Raw genomic sequence first — 24,910 nt, forward strand, 5'->3', positions numbered from 1 at the left:
AATTGTAGTTTACTTTTTAATTGGAAAATATAGATAACATTTAACTTTTGTAAAATATCCTTATTTAATGTACCTGTATAACCTACCTTATTTAACAATAAACTTTTCATCAATGATTACTTTAATTCATATCTTGATTGGAGCAACTTTTCATCAGTATTATTATTGTAATTAATGTAAAGGTATAATCATTAGTCATACTTTTAATATTAAGAAAAACAGTAGGTTGGATTTACCCTTTCCACAAGGATAACTAATTTTTTTTGAGCTGTGTGCAAAAAAAGAAAAAAGGACTATCAAAATTAGACAGAAAGAATATTTATTTAAAATGTCAACAAGACACAGAGTCCTCAAGGGGGTAGACCTTAGTTTTCCCAACTTTGACATTCGACAAGATAAAGACGGCATTAAAGCATTACCGCAAATTTTAGTAGTGGAGAAAAGACAAATAGAGGAAATGTGGCCTTGTTTGGATTGCCGGTTTCCGTCGAAAAATTACGTCGTTTTCCGTGATCACATTTCCCTATTACCTTTTTCCCTCACATACATCAAATCGCTACAGTAATTTTTCCATGAAAAATCATGAAAAATGCAATCCAAACACAACTTTGGGCTGAGTTTTGCTCCAACGTGTAACATGTCAAGGCCTGTTCCTTTTGTATCCGAGCTTTTTCCAATCTTTCAAATGGAGCATAAGTGATGAGTCCGTTATAGCTCATAAACTTCAAAAAGAACATAACACAACAATTCTTAAGGGCTTTATGGAAATTTTTGTGTTCTTGATAGAAAGCAAAAATATTTATTAATCTGAAATAATGTCCCTTAGCAAATGTGGTAACAATTGGGCCTGTTAGATTAATTGAAGAATCTTTGGAAAATTTTTGAAAGTAATACTGTAACACTTTTTGAAATGTGATTTATATGAAATAAAAAGTGGTTGAAAAAAATGAAAAGGTGATTGAAAAACGTACTTAAGATGCAACGAAAATTTTTTTGAAAAAAATCTCATTCCAAACAAATCCATAAATTTTGGAGGATACTAATACATAGCTGAAAGGAACAAATTATTAGAACGTATTGGCATTCCGCTCGATATCAATTTTAGATTGAAATTTGAAGGTCCTTAAAAAAAAAAAAAAATAGATTCGAGGAATAATTAACTATAATGACCCCATCTCTTTTTTTTTTTTTTTTTTCGAAAACGATAATTGATTATAATGACCCATCTCAATCACAAGAAATGGTTCTCTGCCAAAAAGTAACGTAGACCACATGTCCATCCTAGATAATAGCACAAGACACTAAATTCTTAAAGGGTTAATTACATTCACCTTCCCTGAGATTTGACTATATTACCAATTAAACCCTATAGTTTAGCCAAATAGCGGTCTCACCTTTGAATAATCAATTGTTTAACACAAAACCCCCTACCGTTTACAAACGTTAATAATGCTAGTAATGTCAGCATAAAGATGGTGTCATAGCCCGAAAATGCCCTTCCAAAGGCCATGTTATATGAAAAACATATTTTTGTTTATTAACTGCCAACCTGCCCAAAAAGATTAAAACGCTTTTTGCTAATTACCCGATAAAAACCATATCTTTGCTTCCATAAATAGCCTTGAATCGAAATTGGCTTAAAATATTCAACTAAAATGGGATTTTTGTAATTAATTTAAATCTCAAAAATAGTAATTCTAAATCAAATAAAGTGAAAGAAATATCAAAAAGGAAACATTAATAGCTAAACAGAAGATGGGAAAAAAGAAGTTTTAACAAATGCAAAGAATATAAAAAGAAAATTGTAAAAAATATTTTTTAAGGAAAAAAGGAAAAGAAAAGATTCCTCAAATAAATGAAAAAAAGGGGAAGACTAACATGCTAAAAAACACAGATAAAGTAAAAAAAAAAAAAAAAAATCTAAATGACAAAGACAAGTTCTAACAAAAGGAGAGAACGTTGAAAATCATTATAAGGCAAAAAAGGAATAAATTCTAGGAAGCAGATGTAGGAAAATCAACAGAAAAGGAATGTAAGCAAATCGGGAATACAGATTCAAAGGAAAGAAATCAGAATAGCTAGTGGCACTGAGCAGTTTCTATAAGATAATTCTTTTTCTCTCTCTCCTATTTTTAAGTTCAATTCAAGATATGTGTTTTTCGTTTTTTCTGTCCAATTCCAAAAATGTTTCTAATTTTGCTTTTCTAACTGCTTGACAGTTCATTCTAGGTGCTGCTACATACAATATGACAATTTTCTAACTAAAAATCTTAGGGATTCATGGATTCTAAATTGATAAAATGGGCTTTGATGTTTCAATCTTTGGCTCCTGATTTTGCGAGTCTTTGATGGTTTCTTACAAGTTTGTTGGATTTGCTGTGTTCCAAATCTCATGCGAATTATTTTATGGTAAACTTATAGGTGCAGTTACTTTTTGACAAATCTAATGCCGAAATCGCAACCTACTGGAAAAACTAGATACAAAATTCATTCAATTCTACTATTGACTGGCCTGGCCGGTGGTGGATGACGGTGCACTATAGTTGCTGACGAAGTCGCGGCAATGGTGGAGCATGGCGGGCTTGGACATTAGTTGTTGCCATGGTTGAATGCTTCCCAAAAAAGCAAGGAAGAAGGTCAAAACTGAAAAAAGAAAAGGAACTAGAGAGCAGGAGATGATGCTTTCCTTGACAACTTCATTCCACTTTTAGGGCATTTGGTCATTTTACTGGCACCGTTAAGATTTCTAACAGAAGTTATTCAGAGGGAGGTATTTGTTATTTGGTCAAATCACGGAGTTTGATTGGTAACATGGTCAATCTCAGGGGAGGTAGATGTAATTAACCCTTTCTTAAAATTGCAATCGCCAACTTATCAAAGAAAACTAAAATTACTAAGATCAGATTCACAAATGCAAGGAAGAATTTTGAATAATATTTTTGCAAACTTTAGAGCTTCTTGGTTGTTGTCATTTGTTTTTAAGTATAAGTGGGAGGTCTCGAATTTGAGACTTTTCATTTTCACTCCCTTCTCTCGTATCACTCAATCCATTCCTCCCGCACCTTCTTTGTTGTTGTCTAAATATGTGCTATTTTAACTACTAGTAAAGCCACAAGTTGCTGCATTGCTGCTAATCCTTAGCATGGAGGTTTCTCATTATTAGACAATTGACTTTTGCAGCACTTAATTTGCATTTGGCTACTGTAGATCATTGGCTAAGTCATTGTTCATCTGCTCACAATGAGGCTCCGTAAAATAATAAACTGCACAAAGTGATGAATAAAAGCATATATAAATTTCTTAAAAATTAAGGTATATGACTTTATATCTAGTAGACATTGCACTCAAATTAAATGAGAAATTGTTGCCAAAGGAATTGAAAATTGACCTCAACGAAAGGAAATAAACATTAATGATGAAAAAGGAAACGGTCTAAAGAATTAGAATCTAAGATTGATTTATGGTTGTCTCTCATATTTGAATCTGATAAGAATAACAGATAAAATCCTGAATATTCAATATATCACCCAGTTTTAAAGACCATAGTGCTATTAAATAAGACGATTGCAGATTGATGTAATCGCCATCCGGGAAAATCATCATTCTCTCGACAATGGCTTTACTATTTCATCCAACTACCTAGTGGAATTTGAAAAACTGATTAAACGAACCATCAATGATAAGGATGACGGTGATCGCCAATTTCGCTAGAGTCATTGATACGTCAAGACTTGCATGTAATGCAGTGGATTGTTAGCTTTTAAATGTGGGTTCTTCTATTCCGTATTCTTATGGCACATGATAAGAGCACTACTCGAATATTAGTTGTTCCAAAAAGTTTAAAATTTCTTCCCTAAAGAATCTTGAATTTAGGGGTAGATGACAATGTTTAAAATTTGAAGTAGATCCACCTAGGGGTGTTAAAAAAGAACCGAAAAAATGAGTAATGGAGAAAATTGAATTGGTTCAAACCAAAAAATAACCTAACCAACTCATAATTTTTAAAATAGTTAGGTTACCCGAACCTACTTGAAAAAATAGCTTAGGGTATACTTTTCAATTTTCAAAAATCGTGGTTACCCGAACCTATCGACATAGATGAAAGGTTGGCTAAGATAACCAGTATCCAAACCTCAATCCATAATTATTTATTCATTTACCAATAATTTAAGTTATGAGCCCGATGTCATTATATATTTTATTTTCATAACTTATAAACTTCTATATTTAACCCTATCTTCCGTTTACTTTGTTCATTTCCTATCTTTGATACGAACGTCGCCAATTTTGTGACGAAACCCGTAAAAGACAAGTCCAAGGATTTAGAATTTGGTATCGAGTTTGCAAGCTAAAGATCTCAACCCGTTAATCACGTGGTTAACAAACTTTGATGTAAAGTAAAAGATGCCACAATCTAATGTAAATCTAGATTGGCAAGTTAGATTTGAACATCTAAGAACAATTCTAAAAGATTCAAGAAAAGTTTGCAAGAATCCAAGAGAAAGCTCTCAATATTTACTGGAAAATTCTACTTATTATTATTAGTGCACGACAAAAGGCCTTTTTATAGGTATAAAAAACCAAAAACCTAACGTAACATGGAAAAGCCTAAGCAGCCTTTTGTTTTTTGCAAGCTGACCGAATCGCTAAATCCTACTAGCACTAGGATTTGAGACAATTAGCTCTTAATAATGTACTAAAGAAACGACTAATTAAATACAAGTTGACACTACATGGACTCTATTTGCTCAACATGAGCTAACCGCATGAAGCAAAAACTAACTAAAAACAATATTCCAGCAATCCCTAACTTATATATAAAGCTCACGAATCCCATTAGATACTCAATCACGGATCATCAGCCACTTGAAGGGGATTCACAAGCTTCGTATGCTCTAACTTGACCTTGAATTGCATGTAGCAAGTTCCAAGTAACTTTCTTAGCTTTTTTGTTCATATCAATCTTCGTTGCCACTAACTTCATTTGATCTACTATATTTTTTCTCTTTCTTCAAAATTCTTTTTCTTTTCTCATAAATTTTATCCACTTCAGCACTCTATTTATTTTGTTTTTAATTTTTAGAGCTTAATTTTTTGTTGTAAAGCAACCTATCATCCATAATAAAAAATGAATTAATAATTTTCAAGAAGTAAAAAGAATGAAAATAAAATTTTGGAATATTTTATGTTTTAATTATCTATTGTGTTTTTGATTTTCTAGTTTGTTGGTGGTTTTTTTTAGAGTTGTAGGACTATACGTTTTTATTAATTTGAACAACTATTGTATTGTTTTCTTTATTAATATAATTTTGTTTTTCTTTTTCCCTATAAGTACAAGAGGGTTAGGTTATCCTATATACCCGACCCTATCTTGTAACGGTTAACTGATTGAATAGGGTTAGAGTATGCAATGCAACTTCGTTAAACCGGTACTTGCGATTAGAGTCAGCGAAATTGCTAATGGACTAGTTACCCGGTCCATAAACACCCCTAGACCCACCTCTTATATTTTATATGTTTATCATGTGCCCTAAAACATAGAATAGAGAAAACCTTTAAACATTACCTAATAATGCCTAGTATTCTCCACCTTAAAATGGAATCCCAAATACGTGGTCGAACTACGACAGTGATTGAGATGGACCTTATGTTATCATGCAAACCGTAAATTTTTTTCTCGGGATCATATGTTGATATAATCATAATGGTCAAAATGTAAAAGTGGGTTTAGAAAATGTAATAGAGGGTTATTCTAACGTATATACCATTTGATCTAATTCTTGTTTCGATATGACAAATATTTATTTAATGAGTTAGCTTAGGTAGTCGAGAAACCTAAATGCATGCACTATGGTGCTTAAACCTTGAAGTGCAAAACAATATGACCAAAAAAAGTGAAGGCAATTGGAGGAAAGCCATATCTTTTGTGTTGTGTTAAGGTAATTTCTTGTTATCTTTACTTAATTTCTTTAAGGATAACTTTTTTATACTATCAGTCAGTGTGTGTATGCGTGTGTGCATATATATATTTATACACACACACACATATATATATCTATATATATTGCACTAATAGGCTAGATTATACCATATAATATGAATTCAAATTTAAAATTCAAATCATGTATATATAACATATATCAAAAACTGCTAGTATAAAAAATCACTACATTGTCCGTGCATAAAAAGTTAATTCTTATTTTAATAGTATTAAACTCTTAGGTCATCCTCTGATATCTATGCCAACCTGCTTGTCAGTCCTTTTGTTATCTTCAAGTTTTTCTTCCAAAGATTTGCAAAAGTATATTTTTTGATTTTTGAAGTGTCAAGGATATTTTTCTAAATATCTTTAAGTTAGTCCAAATAATTTTTGATCACTCAATGATAGCTTTTCTATAAATTTATGTGATTGATCTCCTTCCAAAATTAAGTTCCTCTATTTTGGCAATTTTAATCAAAACATGACTTTCTTTTTGGATATGATATCCGATTGATTGAGTTAAATTTCAAAATTCTCTTGAAGGTCCTTTTTGTGTCCGGATTCACTAATTTGTCTTGAAACATTATATTTTTACAATCAATCAGGATTGTTTCCAATGGCTAGCTAGTTTAAACAGCCAGTTTGTTCAAAATACTTTATTAAAATCAAGCTTTTTTCATTTTTTTAAAGTTTCGGACTTGAGAATCATAAATGAAAAACTTTTATTGAGTTGTTGTGTTTCTGAGCAAAACTCTTTTTTGGTTACAAAAATTGTCTCGAAAGCTTGGTTATTCCGAGCAATCTGGTCAAACTTGAGGGCAATCTAGTAAAGTTGTAATTTGCTAGCATTATCTCTTATAATTTAATCTTTTTATATTGTTAGGGAAGGAAAGTCTAGGTTGTCGAAGCCCCTGTTTGATAAATCAATTCAGTAATTAAATTTAATGGGTTCAGATCTTAATATGTTCACACACGTTTGATAACAAATTTAAAACATCTAAATTAATTAAATGATACTAAATTTGCTAAATAAAACTTTCCCCCAAAAATTAATGATAAACTATTCATTTATTATTAAATATGATATACACTCAAATGTATTAGATTTAGTACAAAACAATTCAATAATTAATGGATTCAAATTGTAGATTTCAGATTTTAAATTTCAAACTTCAATTTTATCAAATGCACGCTAAGTTTATAAGTCCTTGAATCTTGCTAGAGTAGACGTGAAATGGAGAATACACTAGAAGAAACTCTTAAGTGAGTAAGAGCATCAGCAACTAAATTAAACTTTCCATACATATGTGAAAACGATCCCTAAACTTGATGAGTCAAACTTTGTGCCCAATCTCTAGGGTTACACAAAGGGCAAATACTTGGTGGACTTGTTCTATGTAGATTTAGTGGCTTAAAATTTATCACGCTATCTCACTAACTCAAGTATTAAAGATGTGTCAAAATTTGGGTCACTAAATCTATAAGATCGGGTCTTCTCAAGTTTTTGCCTACGCAAAAGGTCATTTTGAATATGTATCAGATGTAACTAAAAATAGCCAAAAGGCCCAAACCTTGCGAGTCCACTGCGATGTCAATAAAATCAAAACCGAGGGACAAAACAAATTTGTAATTTGTGTAGGCAGAAATTCAGTGGAGCCAAATTGCTTGCTTGCAGACATAATAAGAAGAAATACAGAATTGGGACTCATCCTCTAGGGTGACTTCGATGTTTAACAGTCGGGCTTTGTTTGGATTGCTGTTTTCCGCCGGAAAATTATGTCGTTTTTCGTGATCACATTTCCCTATTATTTTTTTCCCTCACATACATCAAATCGTTACAGTAATTTTTCAACAAAAAATGATGGAAAATGCAATCCAAACACAACTAAGTAACTGAAGTGGACGTATGTTAGGGAGTCATGTGAAAGAGATTAAGGTAAAAGGACAATGACACTTATAATCCATGTTTTTAAACTCGGATCGGATCGACCGGTTTGACCGATTGAACCGGAAACCGGAGACATGTCCGGTCCGAGTTTGTTCAAAAACTCGGGTGACAAAGACTCGGTCAAAACCGGTCAAAATCCGGGTTTGACCGGAAACTTGGAACAACCGGGAAAACCCGGTTCTTTTTTAGCATCCAATTTCTGCTATTTTTACCAGATTTTTTTTCTAACATCCAATTTCTGCTATGTTTCTCCCAAAATTTTCAGCATGGATATCGATCCTTGAGTGCAGATTCGACGGCAACAGCAGTGGTATAGTCACATATGGCTATTCTAACACAAATATTGAAAGATCTAAAGTTAAAATTAAGAGAATTGAGAAAAAAAAAAGAAGAGAAATTGATGATTTTCCAGACTGTCTAGAAATCATTTATAGTTGAGCCTCGTTTTCCTTTGGCAGACCCAGCTTCAGCATTTGACAGAAGAAACTTAATGTGAGTTGATGATTTTCGCCCAACAAAAAAAATAGTGTTGATGATTTTCATGTGGTAAATAGAAAAGAAATGCAAAGATATAGAAGTGAAAAAGGGACAAAAGAAAAAAAAAAGAGAAAAGAAACAGAAGGAGGAATGCGTCTGGACTCTGGAGAAGAAAGGACGGGATGGAGAGGACGATGACGGCCTATGAGATTTTGAGAGAAAAAAGAACGGAAAGATGGTTTCAAAGTTTTGTCAATTTTATGGTTTGACCCCTAGAGTGATAGAAAACTGTAAACATGCCTAAAAATCTTTATAATTTATAGCTTCTGCCCTAAATTCTAGTATTATTTTTCAAATAAGCCCTCTAATTTAGTTCTAAACTTGTTGAATATGATTAAATGATATAGATTGCTACTTGACTATATTACTTTATTTGTATTTTCTTGTAAAACATCTTAGAACCACCAAATATACATGAACATACCTTTCTCAAGATTATTACATTTTTAGAAATTTTACATAGCATATTAGTTTTTAAAATTAAACATATTTATAACATCATGATGACGTCACCCGGTTCTTAGATGGGTTCGACCGGAGTCAGAACCCATTGACCCCTGACCTTGACCGAGTCATTGTCCGGTCCGAGTTTCAAAACATAGCTTATAATCCAGAGTGTGGGTACTATTATAGGAAAACGAGTCGCCTCAATAATCTTAGGAGAATCTATAGGTCGGATTTGTTGCAAGTTGCTTTTGCATGCTGGCACATCAGACAGCACAAATCACATCAATTAATATCTATTAGGTAGGGTGATGAATATTCTTGAATTATGCTCTTTTGAGTTGTAACGGCAAAACAATATGCACTACTTTAGCAGAAGTGCTCCGGACGGACGATTAGCAGAAGTGCTATTTCGGGTCCCCCCACAACCATAACATATGCACTATTTTAAGCCATTAGAACATCCACATAACCAAATTCCCAAGAGAGCAAATATTAACTTGTCCAATTGATTTCTCAAAAGTCCTCACTCCCGAAGACAATAATCCTTTACATTTGCATCTGTATTTAGCTTAAGACGACCATCTAACGGTTTGGTCCAACGCACAGCTTTGCATAATGCTCTAGGTGCCAGCTAAACACTAAATAATGTAGCCACCAAAAAGCATGTTTCACCCAAAATCGGAGCTAGTTTAGCAATTATTAACCCGAAAAATAATTGATGATGCCAGAAAAGGGAACTCTTCAAAATGAGCTTCATTCTTAGCACGCCATAGAAGCCAAACAATCATCGAAGGAACCAGACACGGCACATGGTTGAATGGAACACCCTTACAGGATAGAAACCAGTCTAATAACAATGATGAGATGCAAGAAATGTGTCTAAGAGACACGCCAAAACAATTGTAAGAAAAACTCCACACATGCCCGTAGGGTTGGAAGGCGAATCAAACTATTCGGTATTTAAATAGAATTTCACTCACTAAGAGCTTGTTGGATCTTAATTTGCTAAGTAATTAAACCAAATTTGAATAGCATATTGCGTTTGATAAATACTCAAGATTAGTTTAAGTTTGGCTCAATTAGCATAAAATTAAAATTTCTAGGTAAAAAATGCAAACTACTTGAATTCGGCTCGAAGTTGGCTCGATAAAAACTCATTTTTTGATTCATAGATAAATAAACCAAATTTGAACAGAGTTTCAAATTTTGATAAAAGAATCAAACAAACTTGAACATCAGAATGCTTAACTTGATTATGTTCATTTACACCTCTACTTGAGCAATAACTTTACCAAGGAAAAATAAGTGAAATTTCACGACTCTGTGTAACATTAGATTCAAATTTTTGGTTCATATAACATTAGATTCAATGGCATTACAACAAACACAAGAAGTAGCTAATGAAATTTCACGACTCTGTATAACATTATCTATAGGAAAAATCATTCAAAGCACGCCAAGCTAGGAAAGGAATTTTGATGGGAACTAGCTTGTTCCATATTATCTTCCAAAGCACTGAAGTAGGTCTCCTTGATCTTGAATACTCCCAAGCAGAAGATGTTGAAAAAATTCTATTAGAAGAGAGGCTCCATGCCATCTTATACGGTTGCTTAACATCAAAGTGCTAATCAGATACCAATTCGACCAAATGAGAAGGCAAAAATTGCCTTAACTAAGCAGCATTCTACAGCGAATCAATATAAAATTCATTCAATGAGGGCGAGTAAGGTTACAAACCTCCACAAGAAGTTTATCAAGAAGCCATATATCATAACAAAAGCGCACCAATCCGGACCTAATCCACCATTGAATATTGTCTTTCATAACCGCACGAATAGTCAGCAAAACAAAATAAAAGCAATGCTTTTAACATATTTACTTGGATGTTCCTACTTTCAAATAAAAGTGATGCTTTTAATATGATTGTTTCATGGTGTAAGAAAGTACAAAATGAAAAAGGCTGAATCATCAAATCTCTTAAGGAGTGACCTAATATAAAAACTCTCTTCTGAGAACTATTGTGATGAGAACTGGATAACGTACAATTTCTCAGCAGTAACGAATCCACAACAAAATGGAGTATTTGAAAGGAAGAAAATGAGCATCCAAGAAATGGCTAGAAAGTGCTGAATGACAGAAAACTGTCAAAACACTTTTGGAGAGAATCTGACCAGAGCTTTATTCCCTTCCTGATAGTTCTACTAAGCTTTACTTGCGGCAATCTTACCAATATAGGCTTAGTAAATCTGGCTATTGACTAAAGGCCATCAATCTCTCCTGAAGGCTGAAAATGTAATTCCATTTTGCAAAATCAGATGATATATTTATGGGGACCCAACCCCTTGGTTTCTATATAAAAAGGTTTCAATTGCAAATTAACAATCAAGTAAACTAGCTTCAAGAACGGAAATCTTTTTTCCCATCCCATCATTCCTAAGATCAAAAATCAATTCTCACCTGGAAAAATTCACGTGACATTTAAAAAGAGTATCCAGAACTTAAATGAGTATAGAATCTATAGATAACCAGCAATATGGGACATTTTACTTTGAAAATTTGTGTTTTAGCAGCTACTATAGTTTCACTACTTTCACGAGCTACTTAACCTGCACTATCTGCAGCTATTGATGGGTAATGTGCAATATCAGCAGCTATTCATGGGAGCACAACTCACAGGCAGTAAGCCAAAATTGATTTGCAGCCTTCATACTTCCTCATATTAGCTTAAAATTTAACTGGTCCTGGACATCGTACGCTTCTGCTTTCTCTCAATCATCCTTATTTGCCTTTTCATCCGCAATAAGAAATCCATCTCTAGCAGCTTGTAATTCCATTAAAGCAGCAGCTATGTCCATTCTTCCTCTTGGTGATTGAGCTGAACATTTGACCCCGATATGGAGAATTGAAGCCAAGCACTTTTCAAACCTATAAGTGCCTCTTGATCTGGTCTGAGTTTGATTGGCCATCATACCTGACACATTTTGACATTCTGATGATAGTTTAGGATCAGCAATCCTCATAACTTGATCTGGGAGTGCCATCTTCACATAGTTATGAAGGCAAAAGTCTTCTTTGAACATGCTGTCTGTGGGCCTTTTTCCAGTAAACATCTCCAACAACAGGATACCATAGCTGTAGACATCAACAAGTGTTGATGTTGGTCCACCCATGCCACATTCTGCGTTTGCAAAAAAAAAAGGAAGAATAATGGTAGTAATGCTCCAAAATACAAATATCAAAGCATCATACTGGTAGTAATGCTCCAAAATATGTGGATTTCAAGCAAACTTATGTCAATTGCATGTGTCAGATAACAGATGCCCAATGAAGAATAGATTTTGCATCGCTTTAGTGGTAGCTGAGCAAATATGTCTTTGGAATCTTTTTGAGACTTTGACATAAGAGAGATATCAAGACAAACCATACAACTTGTGCATTTGTAAAAATTGAAGGTGATAGGGTATATGATAATCACCTAAAGCAACATATCCGACTGTTCCTACAAGCCCAATTGTCCTTGTACGGATTCGTATATGCGTGGATCTGTCAATGGCAAGCAAAAGAGATCTTGCAGACCCAAAGTCACCTAAATGAGCACAGAGTTGATCATCAAGAAGAATGTTACTCGGCTTTAAATCCCGATGAATGACTTGTAATTCACAGCAGTGGTGAAGATAAACGAATGCCGTGGCAACATCTATGGCAACATTTAGCCTCTGAATCAGGTTCAACTTCTTTGGCTGCTGCAAGTTAGACGAACTTGGATGTAACCAGCTCTCCAAGCTCCCATTGGGCATGAATTCATATACCAAGGCTTTAAATTCATTTCCTTTGGAATCTGTGCCTGAGCAAGATGTAATTATCTTAAGAATATTTCTGTGACGAATATTCCTCAGTGCTTCACATTCAGCAATAAAACTCTTTCTGGATCCTCGTTGTTGAAGGTTGATTACCTTCACAGCAACTGTTTCCTCTCTGTACTTGAGAATCCCCTTGTAGACAGAACTGTATCTTCCCGTAGCAATCAAATTGCTTGGAGAAAAGCCATCAGTAGCCTGAAGCAGTTCGGTGTAAGAAAGTTTAGGATATTGATCTCCTGGAGAAGAGTCTGAAGTTACAGGGCTGGAAATGTTCATCTTTCTTGTCCACCAGTGGCAAAAGTAAATGTAAGCTAGCATTAAAAAGATAAGGAAACCAATACACAGAGGGATCAAAACTCTCTTGGACAATGGTTTAAAGCCCGCGTTGTTTTTCGGTGACGAAATTTTCCCCTGACACTCTGGCAACTGTAACGATTTTATACCTCCACATAGCTTTTCATTTCCAACGACTGAAAAAGCTGTAGAGTTACGAAATAGACCTTCATTTGGAACTTCGCCTCCCAAAAAATTGAAAGAAAGGTTCAGATACAGTATATAGTGAAACGATGATGCTAGTGTCTGAGGAATGATACCAGAAAAGTTATTTCTTGAAAGATCTAGGAGTTGAATGCTCATCAAGCCGTCCAATGATTCAGGAATCTGACCATTTAAAACATTACCCTGAAGTCTAAGAAACTCCAGAAATTGACAATCGCCAATGGAGACAGGAAGTTCTCCAGACAATCTGTTGTTTGAAATGTCCAAGCTCCCAAGATTTTTCAATTTAACCACCACTGATGGTAAAGGTCCACTGAGAAGGTTATGTGCTAAGTTGAGATTGTAAGTGAGTGAAGACAGGCCAAAAACTTCTTCAGGTATGACGCCAGTAAGTCTATTATGTGAAAGATCCAATCCTTGCAATCTTGTACAGTTACCCAAAGAAACAGGTATGCTTCCATCCAAAACATTTCCTCGCATTTCAAGGACACTTAGATGAGTGATATTTCCAATCGAACCTGGGATCTCTCCAATGAATTTGTTTCCTGAAAGATACAGTCCCTCTAGCCTGGTAAGTTTGCCAATAAACGTAGGGATTCGCCCTGTGAGCATGTTCTGACTCATTGCCAGATTGTCTAGGTTGACAAGGTTCTCTAGGTTATCAGGGATTCCCCCAGTTATATAGTTTTTGTCAAGCCTTAGGGATGTAAGTTTGGTGGAAAGATTCGCAACGGAACTGGACAAAGCACCTCCATGATTGTTAGCATTCAAATGTAGAATTCTCAAATTAGTGCAATTTGTCAAGGATGTCAGAAAGTTTAAGCCAGTGCTATCAGTACTTCCAAGTGGATTCTTTGAAAAATCTAACCGTTGCAAATGTTTAAGATTTCCAATATTCATGGGTATAGGTCCTGATAAAGCATTTGCACCAATGTCCAAAATCACAATGCCTGAAGCATTGGCAATGGATAGAGGCAGGGATCCAAAAAACTGATTTTCTGCAACAACAAAAGTATGAAGTCTTGAATGGTTCAGACCAAAATCTGAGGGGAAAATGCCATTTAAATGGTTGGATGCAAGATTAAGATACTGAATTGATGAGATTTTGAAAAGCTGCATGGGCACTACACCGGACAATTTGTTGGAAGACAGTTTAAGAAACTCCAAATTGGATAACTTTCCAAGTTCTTCAGGAATGCTTCCTTCAAGAAAGTTATCAGATACACTAAGGACACGTAAATCAGCCAAATCCCCCAGTGAACGTGGTATTGTTCCTTTGAACTGATTGTTAGAAAGATACAACTCAAGGAGATTTTTCGATGAACCTAGCTCAGCAGGTATTTCACCTTCAAGATTGTTTCTCTCCAAATTGATGATTCTGATGGCCGGGTAAGTTAAGTTCCCGGGAATTTCACCATGGAAAGAGTTATTGTAAAGTGAAATATGCTGCAGATGTACAAGTTGACTGAGCTCACGAGGTATTGTGCCATGAAACAAATTATTATCAAGGATGAGTTCCTCAAGAAAAGTCAGGTTACCTATGGAAGTGGACAGAGCACCCCCGACCTCCAGCGATGACAAATTCAAGGCAGTCACTCTTTGATCCATGGTGTTGCACCTGACACCATGCCAACTGCAAAAGTGAAACGAATTGTTCCAAGAAGTCAAGAACTGAAATGGATCGCTCTCAATTTGAAACTTGATGGCAAGCAAAGCTTGCTCGTCAGTCCCATTTGAGGAACTGATAGAACTGCCGACTGTAGTTGGCTTGATTAATGCTACGAAGTTTAGGAAATATAAACCATAACACAGGAAAACATATGAAAGTTGAAACCGAAAACTCATTTCACAGGTGGAATTGCTGAGCAAATTCAGTATGTTCACTAAGGCCTGATGGACTAGAAAAGGAATGCAGCGTAGAATTCCAATCTCAATTAAAAATATTCAGTCTTTGGAAGCCACGAAACTAACTAGCTATGTTGACTATGAAGTACCAAGACCGGAAAGATGAAAGATGAAAGACTATGAAGTACTAATTCTTGTGGCTTCATAAGAAGATGAAAGAAAAAAAGTACCAAGACCGGAAATATGCGGTAGGAAATTTCATTGACGTAGTCACATTGGTGCACATTCAGTAAAGTCAAGATGCGTGTTCAACCACCAATCTCCTTTTTTGGTTGAACCATCAATGTCCTCCTTTTTTTTTTTTTTTTTTTACACGTAGTATGATAGATTTTATATTACACCTACTTCTGCTCTATAGGAGGAGAAGGAGTGGATCCAAAGGGGTTAAGGGGGGAATCCAACAGGAAATTCTGGATTTTTAGAATGCAGATAAAGAGATTTGATCCCTTGACCTACATTCAAATAAAATCTTAAACCTTTCATGGTGGCAAACTATTCTACGAGTAGATGAACCTAGTTTTTTTTTTTTTTTTCCAGAAATTAAAGGAACTTTTGACATACAGACCTTACAGAAAGCTAGAGCTGTCAAATGTCAATGAAGCCGGCTCTAATTGGTCCAAAACATTGGCGCTGACGCTCATACTTAATTAGGAAGAACAAAATTTGGGCGTAAATGTGAGACCGATTTAATCATGAATTGAATTTGGGTTTTATGACCTAGCCAATTTAAAGTTTGGCCGAAAAAATTACATATGTCACTGAATTTATATTATATACATAACTCTCAGTATATTATAATTGAAAATAAGTAAAAAAAATACTTTTATATATATTTATGTATATTATTATATATAATTGTATAATAATTGTAAGTTTGGCCCAAGCTCGAAGCAGGTCAAAAGCCCCAATATATATTTGTGAATTTTGTTTGAGCTAAGAACTACAAGTTTGAAAGTTTGAAAATTTCTATTTCTTTTCTGAGTTGTGTTTAGACTTGTTAAAATCCGACAGAAATGTACAATTGATTGCCTTACTCGAAACAATGATATATAGTTTTAGTTTATTTTCTTATGTTTAAATCTTTGCTTTCTTTTCTTTTATATTTGCTTTTTTTTTTCTTTTTTGTATGCCAGGCATTGACCCATTTTACCAATTACAGGACTTTCCCAATGGGCTTCTTGAAAATTTTGTAAATCACATATAGGTAAATCACATAAACAACTTTCAATTGAGATTCAGTTTGGTAATCGATTTCTAAAACCTAAAATCTATACCACAACTCTAATTGATTTGGTTTTTAACCATTTGAATCAAATCACTTTTGTCCATTTTTTTGTTTTCTGGTTGTTTATTGTTGGGTTTGTGGGCCACACCACAATACAAAGCTACAGGTTTTCATTCTTTATAAAGGGAAAAAAGCTTTAGTCGCTTAAGCTATCAACGGAGAAGAAAAAAGAACAGCCGCCACTTTTTGCTAGCTTGGAGGAAAAACGATGAGAGAGAGAGAGAGAGAGAAAAGAGGCTAGAGAGAGAGAGAGAAACTTCAAGGTCTTGATTGGAGAATGATTTGAAATTCGATTTAGACGAAATTTTATCCACGTGATCCTCTCGTCAAGCTCTACTCATCTACTGATTCAGATTTTAGATTTTCTCTTTATTTGGTAACACTTTCCTAAACCCACTTCTTTAACAATTGTAATTTTTTGGGGTGATTTTACAGCAATTTTGCTTGGTTGATATTAGTGATATTATTGTCATCCAAATATTTCGGGTAAACTTGTGTAGTTTCATTATTGTGATAGTAGAGATTTTTGACTGGACTAGATCCCGTGATTTTTTTCAATTTGGGTTTTTCACGTAAAATGTTTGGTGTCCTGTGTCTTTTATTTTTCCTACATTTTGTTATCACTGCTGGCATTATTATTTGGTGATTTGATTTATTTCTATTTTAACTAATACTTGGAAAAAGAGTAATTTATCTTGAATTTACTCTGATATTGTGTGCTTGCACCGGTACCCCTTTCCCAACAGGTGGTATCAGAACAGTTAGGTTGAGCTGCTCAGTTATACTAGTTAAAAATGGATTATTCGGATAGTGGTTGTATGATAAAATTAAATGCAACTAATTATTCGATTTGAAAGTCTAGAATGGAAGACTATTTGTATTGTAGAGACTTGTTTGAACCCATTCTAAGGGATAAGGGTAGACCAACTGATATGAGTGATGAAAAATGGGATGTTATGTACAGAAAAATTGTCGGTAATATTAGAAAATAGATTGGTCAGAGCATTTTTCAGCACTTTGCTAATGACACCAGAGTTGATGTATTGTGAAAAAAACTTGAGAGTATGTATGAACGGAAGACTGGTTTAAACAAAACTAGTTGTCTGAAGCATATTACTCGGATGAGATATAAAAATGGGGAAGATATGACTGAGCACTTGAGTAATTTTTAGGGATTAATAAATTAGGCAACTACGTTGAATTTGAACTTGGATGATGAAATGCAAGCTCTATTATTGTTTAGTTTATTACCGGACAGTTGGGAAACCATGGTGGTCTCTGTCAGTAATTCAACTCCCAATGGTGTGTTAACCATGGTTATTGCAAAAGGGGCCGTAATGAATGAAGAGTTCAAGAAGAAGGAACAAGGAATTGTCTACGAGTCCCAGGCCCTGGTGACAGAAAAGAAAGAAAGAAAAGAGAGAAGTAAAAATAGAGGACTCCATAACAGGAAAGACAAATTGAAAGTCAAGTCTGAGTTGCGAAAAAATATTGCGTGCTATTATTGTAAAAAGAATGGGTATTATATGAAAGAGTGCAGAATTTTAAAACGGGATTAGGCTGAGAAAAAGGGTAAGGCGAAGGGAAAAGATGATGAAGAAACTACAGCAGTTGTGGCAGCTCATGATGATATGTTTGTGTTCTGTGATGGTGGTCAGGTGAATATTATCTGTTATGACAGTGATTGGATAGTTGATTCGGGTGCATCCTACCATGTTATTCCACACAGGCATTTCTTCTCAACCTATACCGAAGGAGACTTTGTCTATGTTAGGATGGGAAATGAGGTCTCATGCAAAGTTGTTGGCATGGGAAACATACACTTAGACACAGATATCGGATGCAAGCTGATCTTGAGAAATGTTTGACATGTTCCTGATATTCGCCTTAACCTTATTTCTATAGGAAAATTTGACGATGAGGGCTATTATAGCTTCGCAAGATGAAGGCAAATGGAAACTCAGCAAAGGAAATCATTGTTGCCAAAGGAAAGAAGCATAGTACCCTCTACGTGATGCAAGCCAAGTTGAGAAAGGGAGAAGCGAATGCAGTTCGTGATTTCTCAATTGACCTTTGGCATAGGTAACTTGGACACATGGGTGAAAAGGGGATTCAGACACTTGTTCGCAAGTAACTCCTAGTTGAAGTTAGAGGTAATGCAATTAAACCTTTTGTTGACTGTATTTATGGGAAACAACACAGAGTTGCATTTGAAAATTTTTCTCCATCTTGAAAATTGAATCCGTTAAAGTTGGTGCACACTGATGTTTACTAAATGAAAGATAAGTCTCTTGGTGGTGCTGTTTATTTTGTAACTTTTATTGATGACTTTGCTAAAAAGGTTTGGTGTTTTGTTTTGAAAACTAAAGATCAGGTTTTGGATGTGTTTAAAGATTTTCATAGCAAAGTTGAAAGAGAAACTGGTAAACAGTTAAAGTGTGTACGTGCTGATAATGGTGGTGAGTACAGAGAACCATTTGATTCTATTGCAAGTCTCGTGGGATCAGATTGGAGAAGACTATGCCAAAAATTCCTCAAGAGAATGAAGTAGCAGAAAGGATGAATAGATCCATCACTGAGCGGGTCAGATGTATGCTCTCTAATGCTAAGTTGTCAAAATCCTTTTGGGGTGAGGTAATGAGGACTGCAGCCGATTTGATTAATCTTTCTCCATCAGTTCCTTTAGATGGTGACATCCCAGAGAGAGTATGGACGGAAAAAAATGTATCTTTTAAGCACTTGAGAGTTTTTGGTTGTCGGGCATTTGGTCATATTCTCAAAAATTAAAGGTCAAAACTTCATGTAAAATCAAAACAATGTATTTTCTTGGGTTATGGACATGAAGATTTTGGTTATAGGTTGTATAATTCTATTGATAAGAAGGTGATCAGGAGCAGAGATGTTATCTTCCTTGAAGATCAAACCATTGAAGACATTGAAAAAGGTGACAACTCAAAATTCTTAGATGATATTTCTACTAGTTCAAATCTAGATCCAGATCCAGTTCCAATACCTGTTGATTTTAATCAAGGGAAAGTTGAGACAGAGCAAAGAGAGGATGTTAATAATGGTGATAATCCTGCTGCTGATGAACCTGAGCATGAGGCACCACCTACTCCATCACTACCACCACAAGATGAGTTTAGGAAATCTATCAGAGAAAGGAGACCTTCTAGCAGATATAATTCTCATAAATATGTGTTGTTAACAGATGGAGGAGAGCCAGAGTGCTATTGTGAGGCTCTAGAGTATAAGAACAAAGAAGATTGATTGCGAGTCATGCAAGAAAAAATGGTATCTCTGCATGAGAATCACACTTATAATTTAGTGAAACTGCCTAAGAGTAAGAGAGTTCTGAAGAACAAATAGATTTACAAATTGAAAACTCAGGAGCACAACTCACAACCAAAGTATAAAGCAAGATTAGTTGTGAAGGGATTTAGCCAAAATAAGGGTGTTGACTTTGAAGAAATTTTCTTTCCTGTGGTAAAGATGTCGTCAATTCGAGTTGTTCTGGGTATTACATCTAGTTTAAATTTGGAGATTGTGCAACTTGATGTAAAGACGGCCTTCCTGCATGGTGACTTAGAAGAGAAGATCTACATAGAGCAACCGGAGGGGTTCAAAGAAAGTGGCAAGAAAAACCTTGTATGCCGTCTCAAGAAGAGTTTATATGGGTTGAAACAGGCACCGAGACAGTGGTACAAAAAATTTGGCTCCTTTATGGTAGACCACGAGTGGCACAGGACTATAGCTGATCACTGTATTTATGTGAAAAATTTTTCAGATGGTGATTTTATTATTCTTTTGCTATATTTTGATGATGTTGATTATTGACCGTGATACTATGAAAATTGACAGGTTAAAAAAGGAGTTAAATAAATCTTTTGTAATAAAAGATTTGGATCCGGCTAGACAGATATTAGGGATGAAAATCTCACGAGACAGGCAAAATGGAAAGCTTTGGTTGTCCCAAGAAAAGTATATTGAGAAAGTGCTTGACAGGTTTAACATGAGCAAAGTTAAGGAAGTCTCTACTCCACTTGCAGGTCTCTTTAAATTAAATATTAAGCAATGTCCTACAAATGAGAAAGACAAAGAAGACATGAGAAAGGTTTCTTATGCGTCGGCTGTTTGTAGTTTGATGTATGCCATAGTTTGCACCAAACCAGATATTGCTCATACAGTCGGAGTAGTCAATTGGTATCTCTATAATCCTGGTAAGAAACATTGGAATGCGGTCAAATGGATTTTCAGGTATCTCAAGGAAACTCCCAAATTGTGTTTGTGTTTCGGCAATGATAAAACTATACTAGATGGGTACACTGATGGATATATGGCAAATGATCTTGACAATAGGAAGTTCACATCTGGATACTTGATGATTTTTGCAGGGGGAGTAGTGTCATATCAAAATAAATTATAAAAGTGCATCACCCTTTTCAGTATAGAGGCAGAGTATATCACAACCACTGAAGCATGCAAGGAGATTCTTTGATTGTAGAAATTCCTTCAGGAATTGGGTATGAAGCAAGAGAAGTACAACCTTTATTGTGACAGTCAGAGCGCTATTCATTTGTGTAAAAACTTTACATTTCACTATTGATCCAAACACATTGATGTGAGATATCATTGGATTCGGGAAATACTAGATTCCAAGTTGTTGACACTTGAGAAGGTGCATACAAATGATGATAGTGCTGACATGTTGACCAAGGCGTTGCCTAAGGAGAAATTCTTGTTTTGTAGACAGGAAATAGGTTTGACTATACCCCCCAAATGAGTTGGAGGGAGAGATTGTTGGCCAGCCCATTTGTGGGCCACACCACAATACAAAGCTGTAGGTTTTCATTCTTTATAAAGGGGAAAAAGCTTCAGCCGCACAAGCTATCAACGGAGAAGAAAAAGAACATCCGCCACTTTTTACTGGCTTGGAGGAAAAACGAAGAGAGAGAGAGAGAGAAAAGAGGCTAGAGAGAGAAACTTTAAGATCTTGATTGGAGGGTGATTCGAAACCCGACTGAGACGAAATTTTACCCACGTGATCCTCTCATCAGGCTCTACTCATCTACTGATTTAGATTTTGGATTTCCTCTTCGTTTGGTAGCACTTTTCTAAACCCATTTATTTAACAGTTGTAGTTTTTGGGGGTGATTTTGCAGCAATTTTACTTGGTTGATATTGGTGAAATTATTATCATCCGAATATTTCGAGTAGACCTATGTATTCTCATTATTGTGATAGTAGAAATTTTTTATTGAACTAAATCCCGTGATTTTTTTCAATTTGGATTTTTCATGTAAAATTTTTGGTGTCCTGTGCCTTTTATTTTTCCTAAATTTTATTATCACTGCTGGCATTATTACTTAGTGATTTGATTTATTCCTATTTAATTAGTATTTGGGGAAAGAGTAATTTATTTTGGGCTTACTCTGATGTTATGTGCTTACACCCGTACCAATTTCCCAACATTTATTTATTTATTTTTTCAGTTTTTAATCATTTCTATTTATTCATTATATTTTTTTCCGATTTTACCTTTCCTATACTAATTCAAAATCGTTATCAATTAATCAAAACCTAACACTAAAATTCCAATGATGGTGTCGTCGGTCAGCTTGCCTTCTTACTCGGAATTGGTCTCTACAACGAAGTCAATAAAAAGGGCTCCAATCTTTCCATTATCCATCTATCTATTTATCTGTTACTCTTATATTGTACTATGAGAGTCTTGATGCTTTTGAGTGCAATTATTGTTATGATACGAATGGGGAAGAGCCCACTTAATGTGCGGGAGTAGGGTGCCTATTGTGACGCCCCCACTTCTCCCAGAGGCGAATTCGCGGGTATTGACGGGAGGCCTGTCTAGTTCGCGTTAGGACTCAAAAATACAAAGCAATAAAATCAGATAAACCAAAAGAGTACTATTTACAATATATACAACCCGAAAAGAGTTCTATTTACATCCTCAAAAGGAGTTATCCAAACTACCACATTACCCTAACCAAATTAGACAGTGGACCTGAAGGTGAGTTCTTATACAGATCACCAAAACAAGAAGAAACATCTTAGTTATCCGGCTATTACAAACCAAACCTAACTATTCCAGTGATAGTGCCAAAAGTCCCCCGCGTCGGCCCCTGTTAAGGAAAACAAAAGGAAAGGGGTAAACTATATGCTTAGTAAGTAAACAGGGATAAAAACGTAAATTTCATATTAAGATGAACAATTACGTCACAAAGATGTCAAATCGAACATATAAAAGTAACAACACAAGTTAAGGATACAGGTTGGCTCCAAAGCCACGTCATGTGCCATGTGTGACCTCCTGTCGACTTTCCGTTGACCACCGATAGGGGTCCGTAGAACTCTACTTGTACTCCCACCTAACACCTTATCACCCTCACTGGCCAGTCACCTCACGAAATGGCTCGAGCAAACGAAACGAAATTGAATTTGATTCACAAGCTCGGTTCACAAATTTGGTTCAGAAACTTGGTTCGCCGAACCACAAACTTGGTGACCTTAAGATTAGATTGGACTGACTTCGACCAAACCCCGGCCGGCTCGAATAGTCCGTCTAGGTCTTGAGATCGAGCCCCACAAAAGTCACCCCGAACTACCAGTTCAAGGGGTTCAACACCAGAATAATTCATATATACACATCTTATAAAGAAGCACAAGTGCAAATTAGGGTTTAGGTCGAGTGTGATCAAGTACACCCTTGCCTAAGTACCCTCTCATCCACACCAAAGCACATAAGCAAGTTATACATAAAACGGCCTGAATACTTACACAGAGAGCAAGTATAGCAAAAGTGCGAATATCACGTCACGTAACAGCTAGTAGGCCCCACTGGCACCGTCTAGCCCGTCACCGTCTGAAATAAAAGATTACACCACATTACTACACAAATGACTACTAAAATGCATAAATCAAGCAAAACGGCAAAACGGGCACATGCACGCGCGGAAATGGCGAACAAAAAACGGAAACGGCCGGCAAACGGAAACGGGCAGATTTGGCACCTAGAACTATTTTGATCAAATTTCAAGCTACTGTTATCGGATCGAAGTGCATGAGATACCGTTGCGAGACTAAGAAGAAGGGCTACAGCTTTCATGAAGACAGCTCAAGTCAGATCTCAATGGAACTAGGACAAAAATACACAAGACAGTCCCAACCATTTCAATTCAGGTTACCGAGCAGGCTCTGTTTGAATGACTATAAATCATAACTCAGAGATCGAAATCAAGAAATTCTAAAGGTGTTGGAAAGCTCATTTATAAGGCTATAACTTTTGTGTTTTGAGTAAAAGCTGAATCAGTACAGAGTATAGGGAAAAACGGGTCCAAAGTTCCTGTCAGAACTGTCCAACTTCAAAGGCAGTTCTGACACTCGATCTTGTTTTGGGTATCACTAGAGCTATGGAACTCGGATTTGGACGCACTTTATACCGTTTTGAAGTTGAGACAAAGATCTACAAGTCTTATGAAGACCTTAACACCCAGTTCCTTCGTTATCAATGTGAACTGAGCACGGGCAGAAGCAAAATAAAAAAACGTAGCACAATTCAGAGTTTAGAATAGAAGCGACGGTTTTGGCCATAACTCAGGCTACACAGATCCCTTTCCCCTGAAATTTTGCAGGCAAAACAAGCACTTAAGAATCTAAAACTTTCATGTTTTGGGTAAACCTTGAATTAGTATGTAGCACAAAGAAAAATGTAGCCAAAATTCAGATTTTGGGCTGCCTTGTATTCCAGTTTAACCGGTTTCGCATGTCGCAAACTCATGGTCCGTTGCTATGGTTCTCATGCAAGTTTTCTAACCAACTTCATACCAACCAAACACACATAAACCACCTCCTATTTGCCCTTCAAGAAAACCGAAATTCCTTTTCCAAATTAATCCCAAAACTTACCAAACACTAACCCTAATATAGCTTCTAGCATGAGGACCAAAAGGAAAGGCGACGAGAAAGGCAGCTTTGCCATCCTTTGGTATTTTGATCATAACTTTTTCAAAACTTATTAACTTTATCATTTTCAAACCATGAAACGTACCTATTTTCAAGTTTAACTTGTATACTCATTCAATCCAATATACTTTCTCAATCCCATATTAATTATGGCTTATAGATACTCCACTCTTTTTTTTTTTAACAAAACTTAAAGTTATTTGTAAATTAACTTAGTCCACAACCTTCACCTCTCACAATTTATAATCTTTGAATTACTAAGAAAGCCAAGTTTAAGCGATTAGAAGTCATTTCATGAATACGGCTATAACAAATTACCTTAGAGTTTCTAAAACATCAAATAAGTTTTAACTCATTGCTATACAACCTATCTACATAAATTCAACAATAATACTTCAAGTTTTCATCCAATAACTTCATTTTTTAATTGATTAAATCTCCAACTACTTAACTTACATTTAATCTAATAT

At 35.3% G+C, this 24,910-nt stretch overlaps 1 protein-coding gene across 1 annotated transcript; it reads right to left on the bottom strand.

Annotated features, from left to right (window-relative positions):
- Window positions 1-11,362: 11,362 nt before the first annotated feature.
- Window positions 11,363-15,315, bottom strand: LOC113770624 (probable LRR receptor-like serine/threonine-protein kinase At3g47570). Its single transcript, XM_027315145.1, has 2 exons — window positions 12,388-15,315; window positions 11,363-12,090 (listed from the first exon to the last, which is right to left on the bottom strand). Exons 1-2 carry the CDS (start codon window positions 15,113-15,115, stop codon window positions 11,681-11,683), a joined length of 3,138 nt encoding a protein of 1,045 aa, XP_027170946.1. The 5' UTR covers window positions 15,116-15,315; the 3' UTR covers window positions 11,363-11,680.
- Between the last annotated feature and the right edge of the window lie 9,595 nt (window positions 15,316-24,910).

This window comes from Coffea eugenioides, chromosome 5 (assembly GCF_003713205.1).
Source record: "Coffea eugenioides isolate CCC68of chromosome 5, Ceug_1.0, whole genome shotgun sequence".
Lineage (NCBI taxonomy): Eukaryota > Viridiplantae > Streptophyta > Magnoliopsida > Gentianales > Rubiaceae > Coffea > Coffea eugenioides.

What these genes read in the sequence shown, in the direction of transcription:
- LOC113770624 (XM_027315145.1), bottom strand. Translation starts at nt 15,115, where the DNA reads ATGAGTTTTCGGTTTCAACTTTCATATGTTTTCCTGTGTTATGGTTTA. An exon ending in AGTCGGATATGTTGCTTTAG is followed by an intron (nt 12,091 to 12,387) that starts GTGATTATCATA and finishes TTGCAAACGCAG; the next exon opens with AATGTGGCATGGGTGGACCA.